Below are 16668 nucleotides of genomic sequence, written 5' to 3'. Positions count from 1 at the left end.
ACATAGTCATGAACGCCCCAGGCTCACTTATACACATGGGGAGTAACGCCTAGCTTTTTTTTTTTATCCAATTCCACAGAAGAGCTACTGAAACTTTTTCAACAACACAATGACTTTTTTAATTTGAAGATATTACATGAGAATTAATAAAATCTGCGACATGCCAAAAAAAAAACTGTAGGATCTTATCTGGATATATCAAAAACACGTGACTAGTAAACAGCATTATGTGATATCTATGGGTTCTATATTTCAAGGAGTCATTGGACTTTTAAGGACTTGGATTTGTCCCCACTGACTGGGCAAAAAAATAAATAACAAAATATCCTAATATTTTGTTGAATGACCTTTATTTTTGACAACAATGTGCTTACACTGTAGCAATTGTATACAACATAACATTTACTTCTGTCAATAATTTTTGGTTGATATCTTGTATTGATGACGGTGGAGTGTAACCAGTACAGGAAAGTCTCCTCCAGCACATCCAAAATATTCAGTGGTGTTAGGGTCAGGACACTGAAGTGACAATTTATGTGTGAAAATGATTCACCATTCATCCCAAAACCACTCTTTCACAATTAAAGCCTAAAGAATCTTGCCATCCTAAATAACCCGAATAATCATTAGCCTAGATCACCTTGGTGAGGTTGCATCATGAAAATTAACAGTAGAGGTCAGAGCTATGTTTAATAGTGCAAGCAAGCATTTCCACATACACAATGTGACAAGACCTTGGGATTGGGACTATAAACAGCTGCATGGCCAAAAGAAAACCACTTGTTAGTGAGGACAATCAGAACGGTCTTACATTTTTACATCCTTTATATATTTCTACTTTATATGTTATTTGATTGTAAAAACATTTTCAGAAATTATATTAGCATTTATGCCTCCTTACATCCTTTTTCTTTTCAATGTTATAAACAGGCGTGTGAGCATTTTACTGCGCATCATATTGTGTATGGTTGTGTATGTGACAAATACAAAATTTGAATTCTAATTTGAATTTGATAGGGAGCACAAAAGATTATTGGACATGTTCACAGGAGAGATTGTGAGCATAAAAGATTAGACTTAGGCGCAATAGGAAAAAAGTCATGTGGTCTGATGAATTACACATCAAGTCTATTCCAGGGTAAGAAGAAAAGTACATGAAGCAATGCACTCATCATACATAGTGCCCACTGTACAAGCAGTGTTATGATCGGAGCTTGCTTCAGTTCGTCAGGTCAAGGCTCAGCAATGTTATGTGGCAATAAAAAGCCAGCTGAAAACCTGAATGAACTAAATGACCAGGTTATCAGATTAATGAAGTTTTTCTTCCCTGATGTCACAGTCATATTCCTGGACTCAAACAATGAAAGAGTATTTCCGGTAGCATGAGGACTCATTTTCACACTTTAATTTGGCCACCACATCAAGCGCCGTGATCAAAGCTAAAGGCAGTCGAATTAAATATTGGTGCCTGGGCCAGGCAGTGTATTACAATAAACATTATTTTCAGGTGTTATTTGTTTCAGTATGTTCCAAATAATTAAAACCATGAAAGGGTTTTAAGATCTAAACTTTAACAAAACCATGAAAGGTTTTTAAGATTTTAAAACCATGAAAGGTCTTTAGATCTACATAAACAAGGGGAAAATACAGAAAACTGGGTTGCCATTGTTATCAAACACAAAGTTCAAAGCAACATCATAAACTGTGATTTTGAGCAGTGTAGTTATCCTTTAACTATGCGCGCTCAAACATACAAACACACACACACACGGCACAAACAGTGTTCATGGCTGGTATTCATGTAATACAGACCAGTTATTCTGGACACATCACCAGCATTTTTTTGTGAAAGCAGAAACAAAAAAAGCAAAAACATGTTCACACATGTCTGGAAGATCAAACTCTTTTGGGGAAGCTATGAGAAGATCTTGTCAGGCATCAAACATTGCTAGTGTAACAATGCTGCATTTTTTGGGACTTATTTTAATAACGGCAGGTGCCTATGTTACATGTTATATCTATTCTGGGTCCTGCGTAAAACAGGCTAAGCTGGTTTTGGCCATTAGTGCTTGAAATAAGAAGAGGTAAAGTTTGCCTAGAGCACAAAAGGTGCTGGAACCGGCTGATGAAAAATTTTAGCTTGCTCTCTATAATTCTATCCAAATTTGACTTAAACTGGTTTAAACACTTTCAGAAGAATAAAAGAATGATTAAAACAGGGAAATATTTACAAAAATTTTAAAAAGTTGAAGTTAGTTGCCTCCTAAAATCAACCAGAAAACACAACATACTTGTGATTTTCTTTCGGACATGACTATGAAATAAGAAAATTATTAATTTACCAAGATATGTTTTATAGTACAGCTCAATATCATGCTCTGATGTCATTATAACTCACAGATCATGTGACAATGACTCATGGGTCTATAAACAAAAGCACTTTGTGTCCCTGTTAGCTGTTTAAGACTCTTCAGGTTTCAGTATATACTCTATTTAGGAATGTATTACAAAACAAAATGATCTATAATATACATAACATTTATTAAAGTGACTTTACATAAATATATACAAAAATAAACATCAGTACTTTTAAGTTGGAAGTAGATTTAGAAATGCTGTACTGTCTGAACAAAAATCAGTTCAATCATTCATACTGTATATCCTCATAATCTAGCTTTTTTATATATATACACACTTCTTGTTTATTATTCTGCATATGGTTATAACTGCTTTGATGCCAAACCTAATGCAAAAACTATTTAAAATTTTGTGGTTAGAAAACAGTTACTGTTTGAGAACCTGTGACAACATTTCCACACAGACAATAAAATTAAATAAAATAAATCTGAGGTTGGTCACGTAGCTGGTAGCAGTGGACACGTACAAAAAAGTTTAACTACAATAATGTAAAAGAACACAGCAAATTAAATCAGAAACAGAAGGCATTCAAGCTTTACACTTTAAACAAAAATCCTAAACTTGACTAACTGCACCAGATATCTTTATGTCAAGTTTTAGTGACTGTCATTATTTTGACACCAATTAATATTTCCAGTATATAAATTACATGAACATAGCAGGCACACATGCACACAGATAAACAAACAAATACTTTTATACAAACTCAGTCAAACAAATCATGGCCTGTTTCCCAAAAATGTGAATCCACCTTTGTGGAGTTTGGCTACCTGAGAAAGTCTGAATATTAGGCTAATGTATCTGTATTAAAATAATTCACAGTCTTCATTTGTAATGATCTTTTTTTTAAATGGACATACACCTTTTAAATTGTACTGCTATCTGTTTGGCCTGTGCTAGCTGTATAGATGCTGCCCTTCTTAGAATACTTCAGGGAGCTGAAGGAGACTCTCATCCTCTCCACAGTCCGACTGCTTCGACACAGGAACGTGTTCTTTACATGTGACCTGAAGTCCTCCGACACAAAATAATACACAAATGGATCCAGGCAGCTGTTGAGACTTGCCAAGCACAAAGAGGTGATATAGAAGCCATATCCATTGTTAGCAGATATTGTTGATAGCAGAGCATAATGCACAACCAGCATCACGTTGCTAGGAAGAAAACAGACCAGGAATGTAACAAGTACTGTAATGATAAGGACCATGGCCCGGTGACGGTTCTTTCCAGCATTGCTTCCTTCCATCAAGGAACGTCCAAGTTTGCGCATCATCAGAACATAAGCTGTGATGATGACTGCACATGGTAGAAGGAACCCCAACCCGGCCATTACCATAAAGTAATAGAATGGCTTTGCTACATCCTGAAAGGCGGTTCCATTCGCAATGCTTTCCTTTTTGATAATGTTGACGTCATGGCAAGTGGTTATATTAAGCCCAGACAGGTAGGCCGTCTGCTGGTCTAGAAAGAGCGGTGTGGCACTGATCCAAATAAAAGCCCAGATGCTTACTGATAAAACAATAGCCAGTCTATTGTCCGTCCTCTGCTGCGTGAGTGGATGAGCCACCACCCAGTATCGCTGCACGCTCAAACACATGATGAACAGGATAGAACTGTACATATTCCCATAGAAGAAGCCCACCAGAACTTTACACATCTCCTCCCCAAAAGTCCAGTTGTTGCCGTTGATGTGGTAGACAATCTTTAGTGGGAGCCAGATGATAAACAGCAAGTCAGCCAAAGCAAGGTTGGCCATGAAAATAGATGCTGGGTGGGTCTTCTTTGACCTGAACACAAAGACCCATATTGCCATGGCATTGCTGGGCAAACCCACAACGAACACAAAAATGTAGATGATAGGAAGGAAAACTGTAGTCAGGCTGCTCTTTAATGTGCTTGCTGTAAGATCATCAACATAGACTGAGTTCGAGTCCGGGTCCTGAACCCCAATAAAACCTCGTCCTTTCTTCTGGCTCACTGAAATAAAGATAATAAAAGGTTAAGTTTCTGGCTATTTTAAAAGAAAAAAAATAAAAACAGAAAGGTAAATACTGTGCCACTGAAATAAAGGACAAGAGCATATAAACACTATACCTGTGGGAAAGCGGCTAACTTTTGTTGGTTAATAATTAATAATAAAATAAATTACAGCAAACTATACAGTAAAGACCATTTTTAATCCTTCAGATTAAGAGACTAATACATTAGATTAGATTAAGAGAAAACACTTATTTGTAGACAGTTGACCTGGATTAAGAAGGTGAGTTCAAAGTTCCTCTAACGACTTTCACGCAAGAACAAAATACCTGGAAACAAAAACTCACCTGACGACGAAATACAGGCGAAAAATAACAGGAAAGGAAGGATTCCGACTGCAGACATTATTATGGTTTCAAACAAACAAAAATGCTATTAAAAAGAATAAAATTAGTTCCAGAGTTGAGTCGTGTGTAACTAAAACAGGCAGCCTTCGCGGTCCTCCCGAAACTACCTGCAACACCCAACCTTCTCCTTTATTGTCCTGCGTGTAACAGAAGCTCGAGCACGTTAGCCACGTCCATCTCGCTGCGTCACGGACAGGGGAGCGCACGAGCCTGCAACATTCTTTCATTTAATCTCATCTCACACCCACTTACTGAAGGTTTCGAGTGACGAGAGAAAACTCTCACAGTCACAAGAAACGCTTTCTGAACATTTTAAATAAATGCCTCAACCAATCAACATTTACACGTTTATCTTGTTAATACCGAGATGGTTTTTCCATATTTGAAAAAAATAACCGTTGCAAATTACATTATATACAAACAGGTATAGCTAGGCAGTGAGCTAAAACAATATATAACAGATACGAAGAAACGAGAATATAAAATAAACTAAATTAATAAATAAGACAACAAAACAGCGAGAAGTACCTCAAGTAAAAAACTAGAATACTATACTATAAAATCTACAATATATATATATATATATATATATATATATATATATATATATATATATTAAAACTTTGCAATTATTAAGAAACAGGAATAGAAAGCAAACTAAATTAATAAATAAGACAACAAAAGAGCAAAAAAGTACCTCAAGTAAAAAACTAGAATACTATACCATAAAATCTGAAAAAAAAAAAAAAAATCTTTTAAAACTTTGCAATTAAACGAACAAACAAAAAAACTTAATATTTTCAAAATATCTATAGTGGGGCTTACTGTTATACTGGGCCTATATAATATATATAACAATATATAATATAAAAATAAATGTATTATAAAATTAAAGTTATCCTCCGTCTTGCAATAATAATAATAATAATAATAATAATAATGTCTTTTAAAAAAAAGTCTGTAAAGATTCTTAGTCATTCAGGTGATGTAATCTGGAAGATGAGTCATGTCTTCTTTCTTGTTATGTAAATACGTTTCACTACACATTCAAATAGCTTCTTCAGTCTGAGGTAAGTTGGTAAGTTCCTCATATTTGAGTCCTCCAAGGTCAAAGGATCCCTTCCTGTCTGAAAAGATAGGGGTAAAAGAGAATAAAAAACATAAATCTTTAAAAGAAAAGCTAATGTAATCAAGAACCTCACTTAAAAAACAAGAATGAAAACAAGAATGACCAGTTTCTATTTTGAACAGCAGGGAGTTTTTATCCGGTTTTATCCGATCCGCCGTCCAATTCCCTGTTACTATGGGGATAAGAAATTTAAGAATATGTGTAAATATAAACCTGTAAGCAGTCAGAGCTGCTCGAATGGAAAACTAAACAACACCCTCTGACTAATCAGAACAAAGAATTCAGCACTGTTTTTGGTATGGAACAATTAATAAAATTTTTAGCTGATAACTGATTTATGGTGCTATGTGATTTCCAAATCCACTTATTTTAATTCTTATTTAATTCTTTTCTATTAATCATCTTTAACATAAGGTCTAATATTTTCTAATTCTTATCATTTAAAATAAAAAGCAATTTAAGATCAAGATTCATGCCTATGTGAAACATTTGCAAAGCAGCTTTAATCTCTCTTTGTGCAATTTTGATCTGTTTCATGGGTGATTTGAAGTCATGGTGGGTCTAGCACTTAAATTGTAGCAGGTATTGTGCCACTGGTAGATGGTACAATACCTTCTACAATTTGAGTGCTACCCCGCCCCCACAACAATAAATATTTACCTGCTTAGAGCAAACCACTCTCTGTGGCAAATTCTTTAAAAATCAGTATGAGGATAATTCAAAACTCACATTAGGATATTGTAGAACATATAGAACAGAATGCAGCTCCCAGTGTCATCTCTTCAACACTCAAAAGAATTCCAATGGGAGGCTAGCGTTGCTATGGAGAGATAGTCCTTTCATCAATTTAATATGCACGCAGTATTTCAAGCAAAATAAAGCAATGTAAGATAGAGGTGGATAACCAAGCAAAATAGTTCTAAATAAAATAAGTACAATGACCAGTGTATCTAGAATTCTCTCATTTAAGAACAAAATCTAACCTTATATATGGCTCTGTGACTTGCTTTTACAGTCATAAATAGTTTGCAGAGATGTGGTTACCTGTACTAAAAATTAACATACATATAGTTAGGCAGGCTTTCGGTTTCTGTTGTCTCTAAGATGACAACCATAAAAGGCAAATAACATAGAAATGTCCATATTATTTAGTAACACAGTCATTTACAGACTGATGGCTGCTACTAATATCCATGATCTCATAGATTCTACCGAGTTGCGGGTAACATTGTACCAGACAAACTCACAGAACATTCAGGTTGCTAAAGATGTCATTGGCAGTCTCTGTCTGAGTTGCTAAATGCACTTGTTTACAGACTTTTTTTTTTGTCAAGATGAGGTGGCAGCTCTCGGGCAAAAACCTTAAACTGCTTCTTTTCTACTTTTCTTCTCCCTCTGGGCTGCCATCCTTCTAGCAGTTATCTTAGCACCATGATCAGCACGTGACATTAATTCACCTATAGTGAGCTGGAACATCTGACAATTTAAAGAATCAGCATGACCCATAGCAAAAGGTGGCCTTAATCAGACCTAGATTAAAATGAGCAATATTTTACTGTACAAATTAGGAACCCACACAGAAAGGACACCATAATGCCACCAAAAGGTTTTCTGTTGTTGCCATATTAACTTATTGGTAATCATGGGGGTCTCCACCATTCTTTGTAGGAAGCAAAGTAGAATGTTTAAGAAAGGCTAGAACCTTCAGCAGTGCTGGACTTAGACTGTCTAAAGGGTGGGGGCAAAAATATAAAGGTCATCTGTCATGGACCCCAATCAGTAGCAAACAATACTCACTCTAGTCTATGTGCATCAGTAATGCATCCCTACTACAAAAGGTATTCAGGTCAAACTGGGAGTTTTGGCTGTTCAGAATAGCAGTTATGTGAGTACAAGTGACCTCTATTTCTCTATATAAAACCCTGCAACACCAATGTACTTATAAAAAAATACATTTTACCAGTGACTGGATACCATTAAGGTAGAACTTTTTCTCAGTACGCCAGAGCCATGATCAGATTGATTACTTTACGTGTGAAATAGCCCCAACATGTGGAAATAGCTTGAAGGGAGGTCAGGACTGTAAGGGGGATGTGGCAATAACTCTTAACCGAGTTCCTGTAATGCGCAGGTGGAGTTTGTGAATGATTGTGTGTACAGTTCCCACAGACAGTCTCTTTTGTAAGTTGGTGACAAGTTATCCATCAATTTTTAAGGATTAGGTGTTCCACTCACTGAATGTTCACAGGAATAATTGCAGTTCATCTCAGTTTTATGCCTTTATTCTCATAATTTCTTTTCACAAGTTCCGATTTGATTTGAATGCCTCTCGTAATATTCTATCCACATAAATTTATATGTGACCTATAAATGTGTTAGAATTGATGTTGCAGCTTAAATTACACTATAGCTTAAAAACAATAAAACTGTGTATTTAAGCATGTTGACATCTTAAATTGCAAAATTTGCAAATGAAAATATGGAAATGTGTATAAAATGTGAGAAATGTGTATAAATCAAAATGATCAGATTGTCCCGAGGGTGACTGTGGCAAGGAAAAACTCCCAGAGGTGGAAATAGGAAGAAACTTTGAGAGGAACCAGACTCAACAAGGAAACCCATCCTCATTTGGGTGATATCAGATAGCAGTGTAGGAAATTCCTCATGTTAAGCCTATAGGCCACAAGCCCACAGGACTGTCTTCAAGGTAAAGTGAAGCCAAACCCAGTCACCACACACAAGTGAGTCAGAAATGTCCAGGGGGCACAGGCGATCTGGATCACTGGCAGCTCTGAAGCGGCATGTGCAGCTTGACAGAGAGAGAGACAGGGAGAGGGGAAGCGAGAGAGAGAGATAGAGAGCAGCGGAAAAGAAAAAGAAGAACACGTAAAGGTTAGGTATGTGTAGGTGAGTGTACATTTAGTGAAAAGTGCATGCAGAAACTCTGGCAGGACAGCATAAGTAAAAGGGAAGCCAGAAGGAAACATAGATTTGAGGGCTCCATGGAAAGTAAAGCAATTAGTCACTTCACCGTCAACAAACCTTAGTTATCAGAGTATATATTAGAGTGGGGAAGACAGCATCTATACATACCAGTTTACCATGATGAGTTGTACCATGAGTCCCCCAGATCTGCTCCTTTAACAAAGGCAAATCTATTCACAAAAATGCTTCGCTAAATAGATTTTCATCCTAGACTTAAACACTGGGACTGTGTCTGACTAACGAACATTAATTAAAAGGCTATTCTTTGGGGCTTTGTAAGAAAAAGCACTGCCCGCTTCTGTAGTTTTCATAATATGTGGTACAGACAAGCAGTGTACATCCTTTTATGGAAGTAGGTATGGCAGATTATAAGACACTAGCAGTTCACTCAGATACTGCGGCGCAAGGCCATTTAATGCCTATAGGTAAAAAGTAGTATTTTAAAATCAATGCGAATTTCACTGGGAGCCAGTGCGGGGTGAATTAGATACAGTAGGAGTGATGTGCTCGTATCTTCTGGTTCTAGTTAGGATTCTTGCTGCTGCATTCTGAACTAATTGTTTATGCACCCAGTTGAACATCCAGACAGGAAGTTGTAACAATAGTCCGACCTAGAGGTGATCGTCGATCAATTAGTGACAATATAATCCTTATCTTGCCAATATTTCTGAGATCAAACAATGCTATCCTGGTAATACTATCTACTGTAAATGTGCTTCCCAATGTGGTCCTAGTACCAGAACTTTGGTCTTGTCAGGATTAAGCAGAAGGAATGTCATGTCATTCACACATTGCCCAAATGTATTAAGCTGGCTTTTCCCATCTGGTTTTGCTGAGACATATAACTGTGTGCCATGAGCACAACAGTGAAAAGTAATACCATGCTTATGAATTATGTTGCGCAGAGGAAGCATGTAAAGAGAAAAAACAGTGTTCCTAAAACCGAACCCTGTGGAACACCAAACTTCACTTCAGTAGGAAGAAACCTTGAGAGGAACCAGACTCAACTGATCAGGGGCCAATATGAGATTTTTTACTACTTTAAAAAGTGCTCTCTCTGCTATGATGAGGCCTAAATCCTCACTGATACAGTTTGTGAATTCTATTCCTATTTAGATATGAACATAGCTGCTGCACTACAATTTTTTCCAGGATGTTAGAGATAAAGGGGAGGTTTAATATCAGCCTGTAGTTGGACAGCTAAAAGATCTTGGATCATACCCACTGCTAATTGAAGAGTTTACTATTTTCAACAGGGGTTGTGTTATTGCTGGTACTATTTGCTTGAGTAAATGGGTCGGTATAGGATCTAATAAAGAGGTTGATGATTTTGCAGAAGAGATGGGTGAAATTAGCTCATTCTCTTCAGAGGGAATAAAACATTCTAGGTTCTGATCTGACATGGTCAGTTTATCATCTGCATCAATAAATCTGTCTGGTTTCAAAGCCTGAATTTTTTGCCTAATGTTTACGGTTTTGTTATTGAAAAAGTTTATGAAATCCTCACTACTGCATGTTATTGATGTGGAGATTTCTGTAGTGGTCTTACTCCTGGTTAATTTTGCTACAGTGTTAAATAAAAATCTAGGATTATTTTTGTTATTTTCTATAAGAGTGGACAGGTACTTTGATCTAGCACACTAAGAACTTTTCTATAGCTCAAGATACTTTCCTTCCATCCTATTTGAAATACTAACAATTTAGTTTGATGCCATTTATGATCTAATTTTCTGTAAAGTGCGTGTATGATCATTGTACCAGTTTCTCATCTCTAATCATTTTTCTTTTAACTAGAGCTACTTTAAGGCATAACGAAATGTTGACTCTAAATATTAAGTCGACTGATCAAGTCTGTAGGAACAGTCGGTGATCCAATTATAGTTGATAACTCTGGGAGATTATTGACAAAGCTCTGTGTGGTAGTTAACGTGATTATGTTTAATATGGTAGCATGGCACTGTGTGTACATTATTACTATGACACAATTTAAATGAGACAGGATAGTAATCTGAGAAAACCTCAGACAGTGGAATTGTCACTATATTTTTTATACTTATTTCAAAGTATAAAAATAGTCTAAAGGATATTATTAAATCTAATGTGTGACCTGCTTTATGAGTGGGTTCTACTACGCACTGATTTACTAGTCCAGTATGGACAAAAATGCTGTTCTCAGAGGGTCTTTTGGATTCTCAAAATGAATATTAATGTTTCCAGCTATTACACTTTGTCTAAACAAACAACCCGGTTTGAGAGGAAATCTGAAATTTAGAGTATGGCCCTGGGGGACTATAAACGATTAACGAGATCAACTGAGCCGGCTTATAATTTGTGGCTACACTTGTTATGTTACTTTAGAGAACTTCAAATGCATTTAATTTGCTTCCATGTTTTTTTCCGATGGTCAAATTATCATTGTAAATAACTGCAATGCCTAGTCCTCTACCAGTACTCAGTACCTCAGTACCAGTTATTAGTTAACCGATGCTGATGTATGTAACTGTATCCAGGAGGACTAGCTTCATTAAGAGCTACATACTCGTTTGGTTTAATTCAGGTAGTTTCATTAATAATAACTGCTTTAGATGTGAGAGATCTAATATTTAACAGTCCTAGCTTCAGATTAGAGGTGCTGGCTGTGTATTCATAGTGCCCTGAATTAAAACAGATTTTATGGGTCTTTCAAAACTTTTGTTTAGCTTGGGAACAGAAATAGTCTCAATCTGGTGAAACCTAAGTGATGCCTCCATGCAGCTAGCAGATGATTGGATCAGCCTGTTTGTCTGCTCTCCTGGCCAGGGCTCTGGGTAGTAACTGATGTTACTGTGTTATACTATAAGAAATAAAAGCAGAACCTTCCCAAAAGGGGATTCCATCCCGCCTTAACAGGCCAGCTTTGCCCTCAAAGATATTCCAACTATCTATAAAGCCCGCACTGTTTTCGGTGCACCACCCGACATCCAGCGGTTTAGCGACCATAACCTGCTGTAAGCTATGTCGCCACGTCGCATTGGAATAGGACCAGAGCATACTACTTTATCGGACATCGCCTTCGCTAGTTTAAACACTTCTGTAAAAGTTATGCTTACTAACCTCTGACTGAATAACGCATATATCATTAGCTCCAGCATGTATCACTATCTTTGAGAACCTATGCGGGCCTACAGCTTTGAGAAGACCTGCTATGTCCAGCACCTCTGTACTCCTCTGTACGGCTCCCAGGATACACATAACCACTACCACTGGTGCCCCCAAAGGTCTAGCTAATTTCACATGCCCCAGTATAGAGTCTTCTATAACCAGAGCTTTTTCAGGCCTTTTTCAGTGGGTGCATTACTGGGGAGAGAAAACTTGGGAGATGAAGTGAGCTCTGCTGGGCTAGCCTTAGCCTTAGCTTTATACTTGCTGAGCGAGTATGCCTCTGAGTCGTCAACCACTCGCCCCACTGTAAGGGCTCTAATGCTAATGCTAATCTAATGCTACTCTCGCACTCTCTAACCCTCTCTAATGTCTGGATGCACTCAACTAACGCCAATTTCTTCTCCATCAGAGTGCTAACTAATACACACCAATGACAAACTGTTATTGGAAGTTACTCTTGGAGGATGTTTTTATACCAGGGGTGTGTTCTTAGGCAAAACTGTGAATAACCCCACTTCTCTGGCTAAGAAACAACCACACATGAATGGACTTAGGATGCTTTGACAATGATGATTTTTGACAATGATGAGACGGCCTACATGGAGGAGATTAGGAATGTGGAGAACTGTTGCCAGAGGAACAACCTCCTCCTGAACGTCAGCAAGACAAAGGAGCTGATAGTGGACTTTAGTACAAAGCAGGAGAGAGGAACTCCCAGACCCCCGTCATCAACAAGAGCCCAGTGGAGAGAGTGGACAGCTTCAAATACCTCGGTGTTCACATCACGCAGGACCTGTCATGGTCCTGTCATCTCAACACCGTGGTGAAAAAGCCCGGCAGCGTCTCTACCACCTCAGACGGATTCCTTATGTAAAAGATGCATGTTGTACAATCATTCTGCCTCAGTAAAAGAACAGTTAAAAGACGTAATTTTAAACAAATTATTGCACTAACATTCATGTTTATGATGAATTTAATGTAATGTAAACTTCTGACTTAAAATATTTTATCCTTTGTTTAGATGTCCTAGTTTGCACTTTACCATGTTTGCTTTACTGTGGGAACAATTTACAGGGAACTTGCTCTGTGTTCGCTATTGTGAGAGCAACTTACAGTCACTATCATGTTTGGTCTACTGTGGGGGCAATTTACAGTCACTATCATGTTTGGTCTACTGTGGGGGCAATTTACAGGTCACCTTAACATGCTTGCTCTACTGTGGGGGAAGTTTAGATGGCATTTTTCATATTTACTCCACAATAGGGGTACCTTAGAGGGCAATTTATTAGGTTTACTCTACTGTGAAAGCATCATTGAGGTAATTTGATAACGTTCACCCTCCTGCAGGGCCACTTTAAAGGCCAATTTATCACATTTCCTCTACTGTAAAGGTGCCTTGGAGGGCATTCTTGTGAGATACCAGCCCCCCATCTCCTCATTCAACAATGACCATGAGGGTAGTATTAAACTACCCTCTGATTAGCTGATTAGCACCACACATGATAGTGTTGCTGCAAAAATAAGTTACTAACACCTCCCACACAAACAGTCAACTTGAGGATAGTGAGTGGAATGCTGTTTAATTTTTTTTTTTTCGCTAAATTGGTCTATTTAATAATGCCATTTATAATCATCTGGGTGGCGACCACATGTGACAGCAGAGTCAGGATAGACAGTATTACACACAGGGGGAACAATAGCTAACCACACCCACTGTTTGGTCCTGATCAGAACATGCCTCAAGCTACATTGCTTTTGTGTAATTTTCCTATATTGTGCAACTTCTCTATGGTGCACATATACTTAAATATATTAACCAAACTCTAAATTAAAGAAGCTGCCCACAAAACATGCCAACACCTCAAGTCCACTTTCTGTTTTTAAAATAAACATAGGACTAGTTTTCTTATCTCTAGGTGCACACATACAGTATACATACAAACACACACACATAGGTGTGGGCCAACACTACATATATTGCCAAAAGTATTCACTCATCTGCCCTCACATGTATATGAACTTGAGTAACGTCCAATTCTTAAGCCATTGGGTTTAATATGATGTTGGCCCACCATTTGCAGCTGTAACAGCTTCAACTCTTCTGGGAAGGCTTTCACAAAGGTTTAGGAGTGTGTTTATGGGATATTTTTGACCATTCTTCCAGTAGCGCATTTGTAAGGTCAGACATAGACAGAATCAAGCACCCAAACAACATATGAATTGTCTGAAGTTGAAGACGTTATGTTTTGGATTAATAAAATCAGGTAAAAAAAATTTTTGTAACAGAAAACCTAAGCGTTGAATGATTTTAAAGCTGCATGACAATGCAATGCAATTCGCTGTAGTGTGCAGAAGAGAAAAATGGTGTGTTGTTTCGTCGCTCTTGTTAAAAAATACTGTGCCACTACAATAAATAAACCTGGAATTTTTAAGATTTAAAGCTAGAAGGACTAATAGCTGATTAACCCTATATCATACAATATATTATTAATAGCAGGACACTTTTTTCAGTTTGATTTAAACAGTTATAGCCACACAGTCCAGGCAAATAAGTTATGTGAGACAAATTAATAAAGCCAAAACATTATAATTAAACAGAATAAAAAATAAAAATAAAAAAAGGCTGTTGAAAAAAACTCTGTTTTCTCTCTGATAGATCTATGTTATCTATCTGTCCTCATTCAAACGTGAGGCTGCTAAAAACAGAATATCCTACGCTGCATGTGCGCCCTCTTGTGGTACATAAGTTAATAGCTATGTGAGTCTGGGAGAAATGTAATTCAAACATAATCAGTTAAATTTTTAACATATAGTAAATATTTTTTTTTGTATTTTGTGTGATGTGTTATTATCGTTTATTTCATTTAGCATACAGTTTAGCCCTAAGCTGAATATACCCTTTACAACAAATTTATAGGTTCCTTCTTAGAGTTTTCTTTTTAACAAAAAAAGGTTTTCTTTACATTCCCTGTTACTTACACACATTTATAGAACATACAGAATTCATTAAATCAATTCTATATCTACAAGACATAAATTGAAACAAATGCAAATAAAATCAAGATATTCTGAAAGATTTCCTGAATCATTAATCATCTGTCCAGTCTAAAACTCAACAGTGTTGCCCCTTATGTATCACAAACACCAACACTATTTACCAGGGGGGAAAAAAACCCAAATAAATTGAAATATTGTCTAATGTAACCAATCAAATAAAATCCTATAGCAAAATGTTAAAAATTTTATGTTGCAGTCTGGTATAAGGACTGGGGCAATGCTCTGTTTTCCCAGTGAAGAAAAATATATTTGATGATGTTCACCTTTGGCTCATGATAGACACGTTACATGATAGACACTTGTATTTTAATCATGACTAACTCTGGAATTTCCTTCAGGATTAATAAATTGTCTGTCTGTCTGTCTGTCTGCGTGCACATATTCAACTGTGCCTTCCCAACAGAACCCTAGGTCTTTTTCATTCTAGGGCCTTATTCCCAGCCCTCAGCCCTCACAATGTGGCCTCTTACCTTAATTATTGCATGCTGACAAAAAAGTGGCAATTTTTGTCTGTGTCAGGGAGAAATTTTCCAGAACAAAGTTGCATAAATAAGTGTATCAGTCCCATGTACTCATCTAAATGGTGAAAAGAAAACAGCTTGACAGGCAAGTATGTGGGGGATACTGTATGTGTATCAATATTAAGAAAAATACAGTATATGTTCACTACCAAACTTCTGTGTTAAATGTTGTGATGTAAATTCTGTCAGTGATGCCTTTGGTTAGGTTTATTAGATTAGAGGAACTAGAATGGTAATTATTACCATGTGATAAATTACAGTGGTAGCCAAAATAATTGAAATATTTTCATGTAATTTTATGTTGTAATGATATTCTCTCTCTCACGCTCTCTCTCTTTTTTAAATAATGACAATCAAGATAAGAAAAAAAATATTTTATACAATTAAATTGCTATAAAACAATCAATATTTAGTATGAAGTCAAAAAGGCATCTGCGGTATTCTGGGGTCACTTAATCCATCACTGCTTGCTTGATTGCTTCCTGGAGATCATGTACAAAAATTTGCCACGGAAGTTCACAATTTATTAAAAAAAATCCTTAGTTTTAGCCATTTTTTAATTTTTTTTATTTTTAGCTATTTTTTTTAAAATAGCACAACTATTTGGTTCAAGTTAAACTTGCTTTGTGTTTTTACAAAAAGCTGTTTATATGAGAAAAAACTGAAAACCAGAAGGCTATACAGTACTCAAAATGTTCAGTACCATACAGTTCCCTTTTTAAAAATATTGAGATGGCACAGTCAATTCATTTGTTTTTATTACACATTCAAAACATTTGGGTTTGAGATGAATAGAAGACAATTGATCAGAATTTCAGCTTTTATTTTCTGACATCTAGATGTGTAAAACAACTTAGAACATGGCACCTTCTTGGACATACTAATTTTCTAAAAGACAGGTGTTTCCTGCTCTACTGATGTGCCTGGATTTTAAACAGTAAATAGCTCTGAATGTGCACTATTAGTTTGAGCCCTAGGTTTTGCCCATGAACACTGCATTTGCATTTAGCATTTGCATTGCAACATAAAAAGC

The 16668-nt window shown here is 36.6% G+C and overlaps 1 protein-coding gene across 1 annotated transcript; it reads right to left on the bottom strand.

Moving 5' to 3' along the window:
- Nucleotides 1-1623: 1623 nt before the first annotated feature.
- LOC128507264 (proteinase-activated receptor 2-like) lies at nt 1624-4924 on the bottom strand. The gene is made up of 2 exons (XM_053478007.1): nt 4743-4924; nt 1624-4395 (listed from the first exon to the last, which is right to left on the bottom strand). Exons 1-2 carry the CDS (start codon nt 4798-4800, stop codon nt 3284-3286), a joined length of 1170 nt encoding a protein of 389 aa, XP_053333982.1. The 5' UTR covers nt 4801-4924; the 3' UTR covers nt 1624-3283.
- Between the last annotated feature and the right edge of the window lie 11744 nt (nt 4925-16668).

This window comes from Clarias gariepinus, chromosome 19 (genome assembly GCF_024256425.1).
Source record: "Clarias gariepinus isolate MV-2021 ecotype Netherlands chromosome 19, CGAR_prim_01v2, whole genome shotgun sequence".
Lineage (NCBI taxonomy): Eukaryota > Metazoa > Chordata > Actinopteri > Siluriformes > Clariidae > Clarias > Clarias gariepinus.
The sequence above is the reverse complement of the archived record's forward strand: the minus strand, read 5'-3'. Positions and strand labels throughout refer to the sequence as shown.

What these genes read in the sequence shown, in the direction of transcription:
- LOC128507264 (XM_053478007.1), bottom strand. Translation starts at nt 4,800, where the DNA reads ATGTCTGCAGTCGGAATCCTTCCTTTCCTGTTATTTTTCGCCTGTATT. An exon ending in CGCCTGTATTTCGTCGTCAG is followed by an intron (nt 4,396 to 4,742) that starts GTGAGTTTTTGT and finishes TCTTTATTTCAG; the next exon opens with TGAGCCAGAAGAAAGGACGA.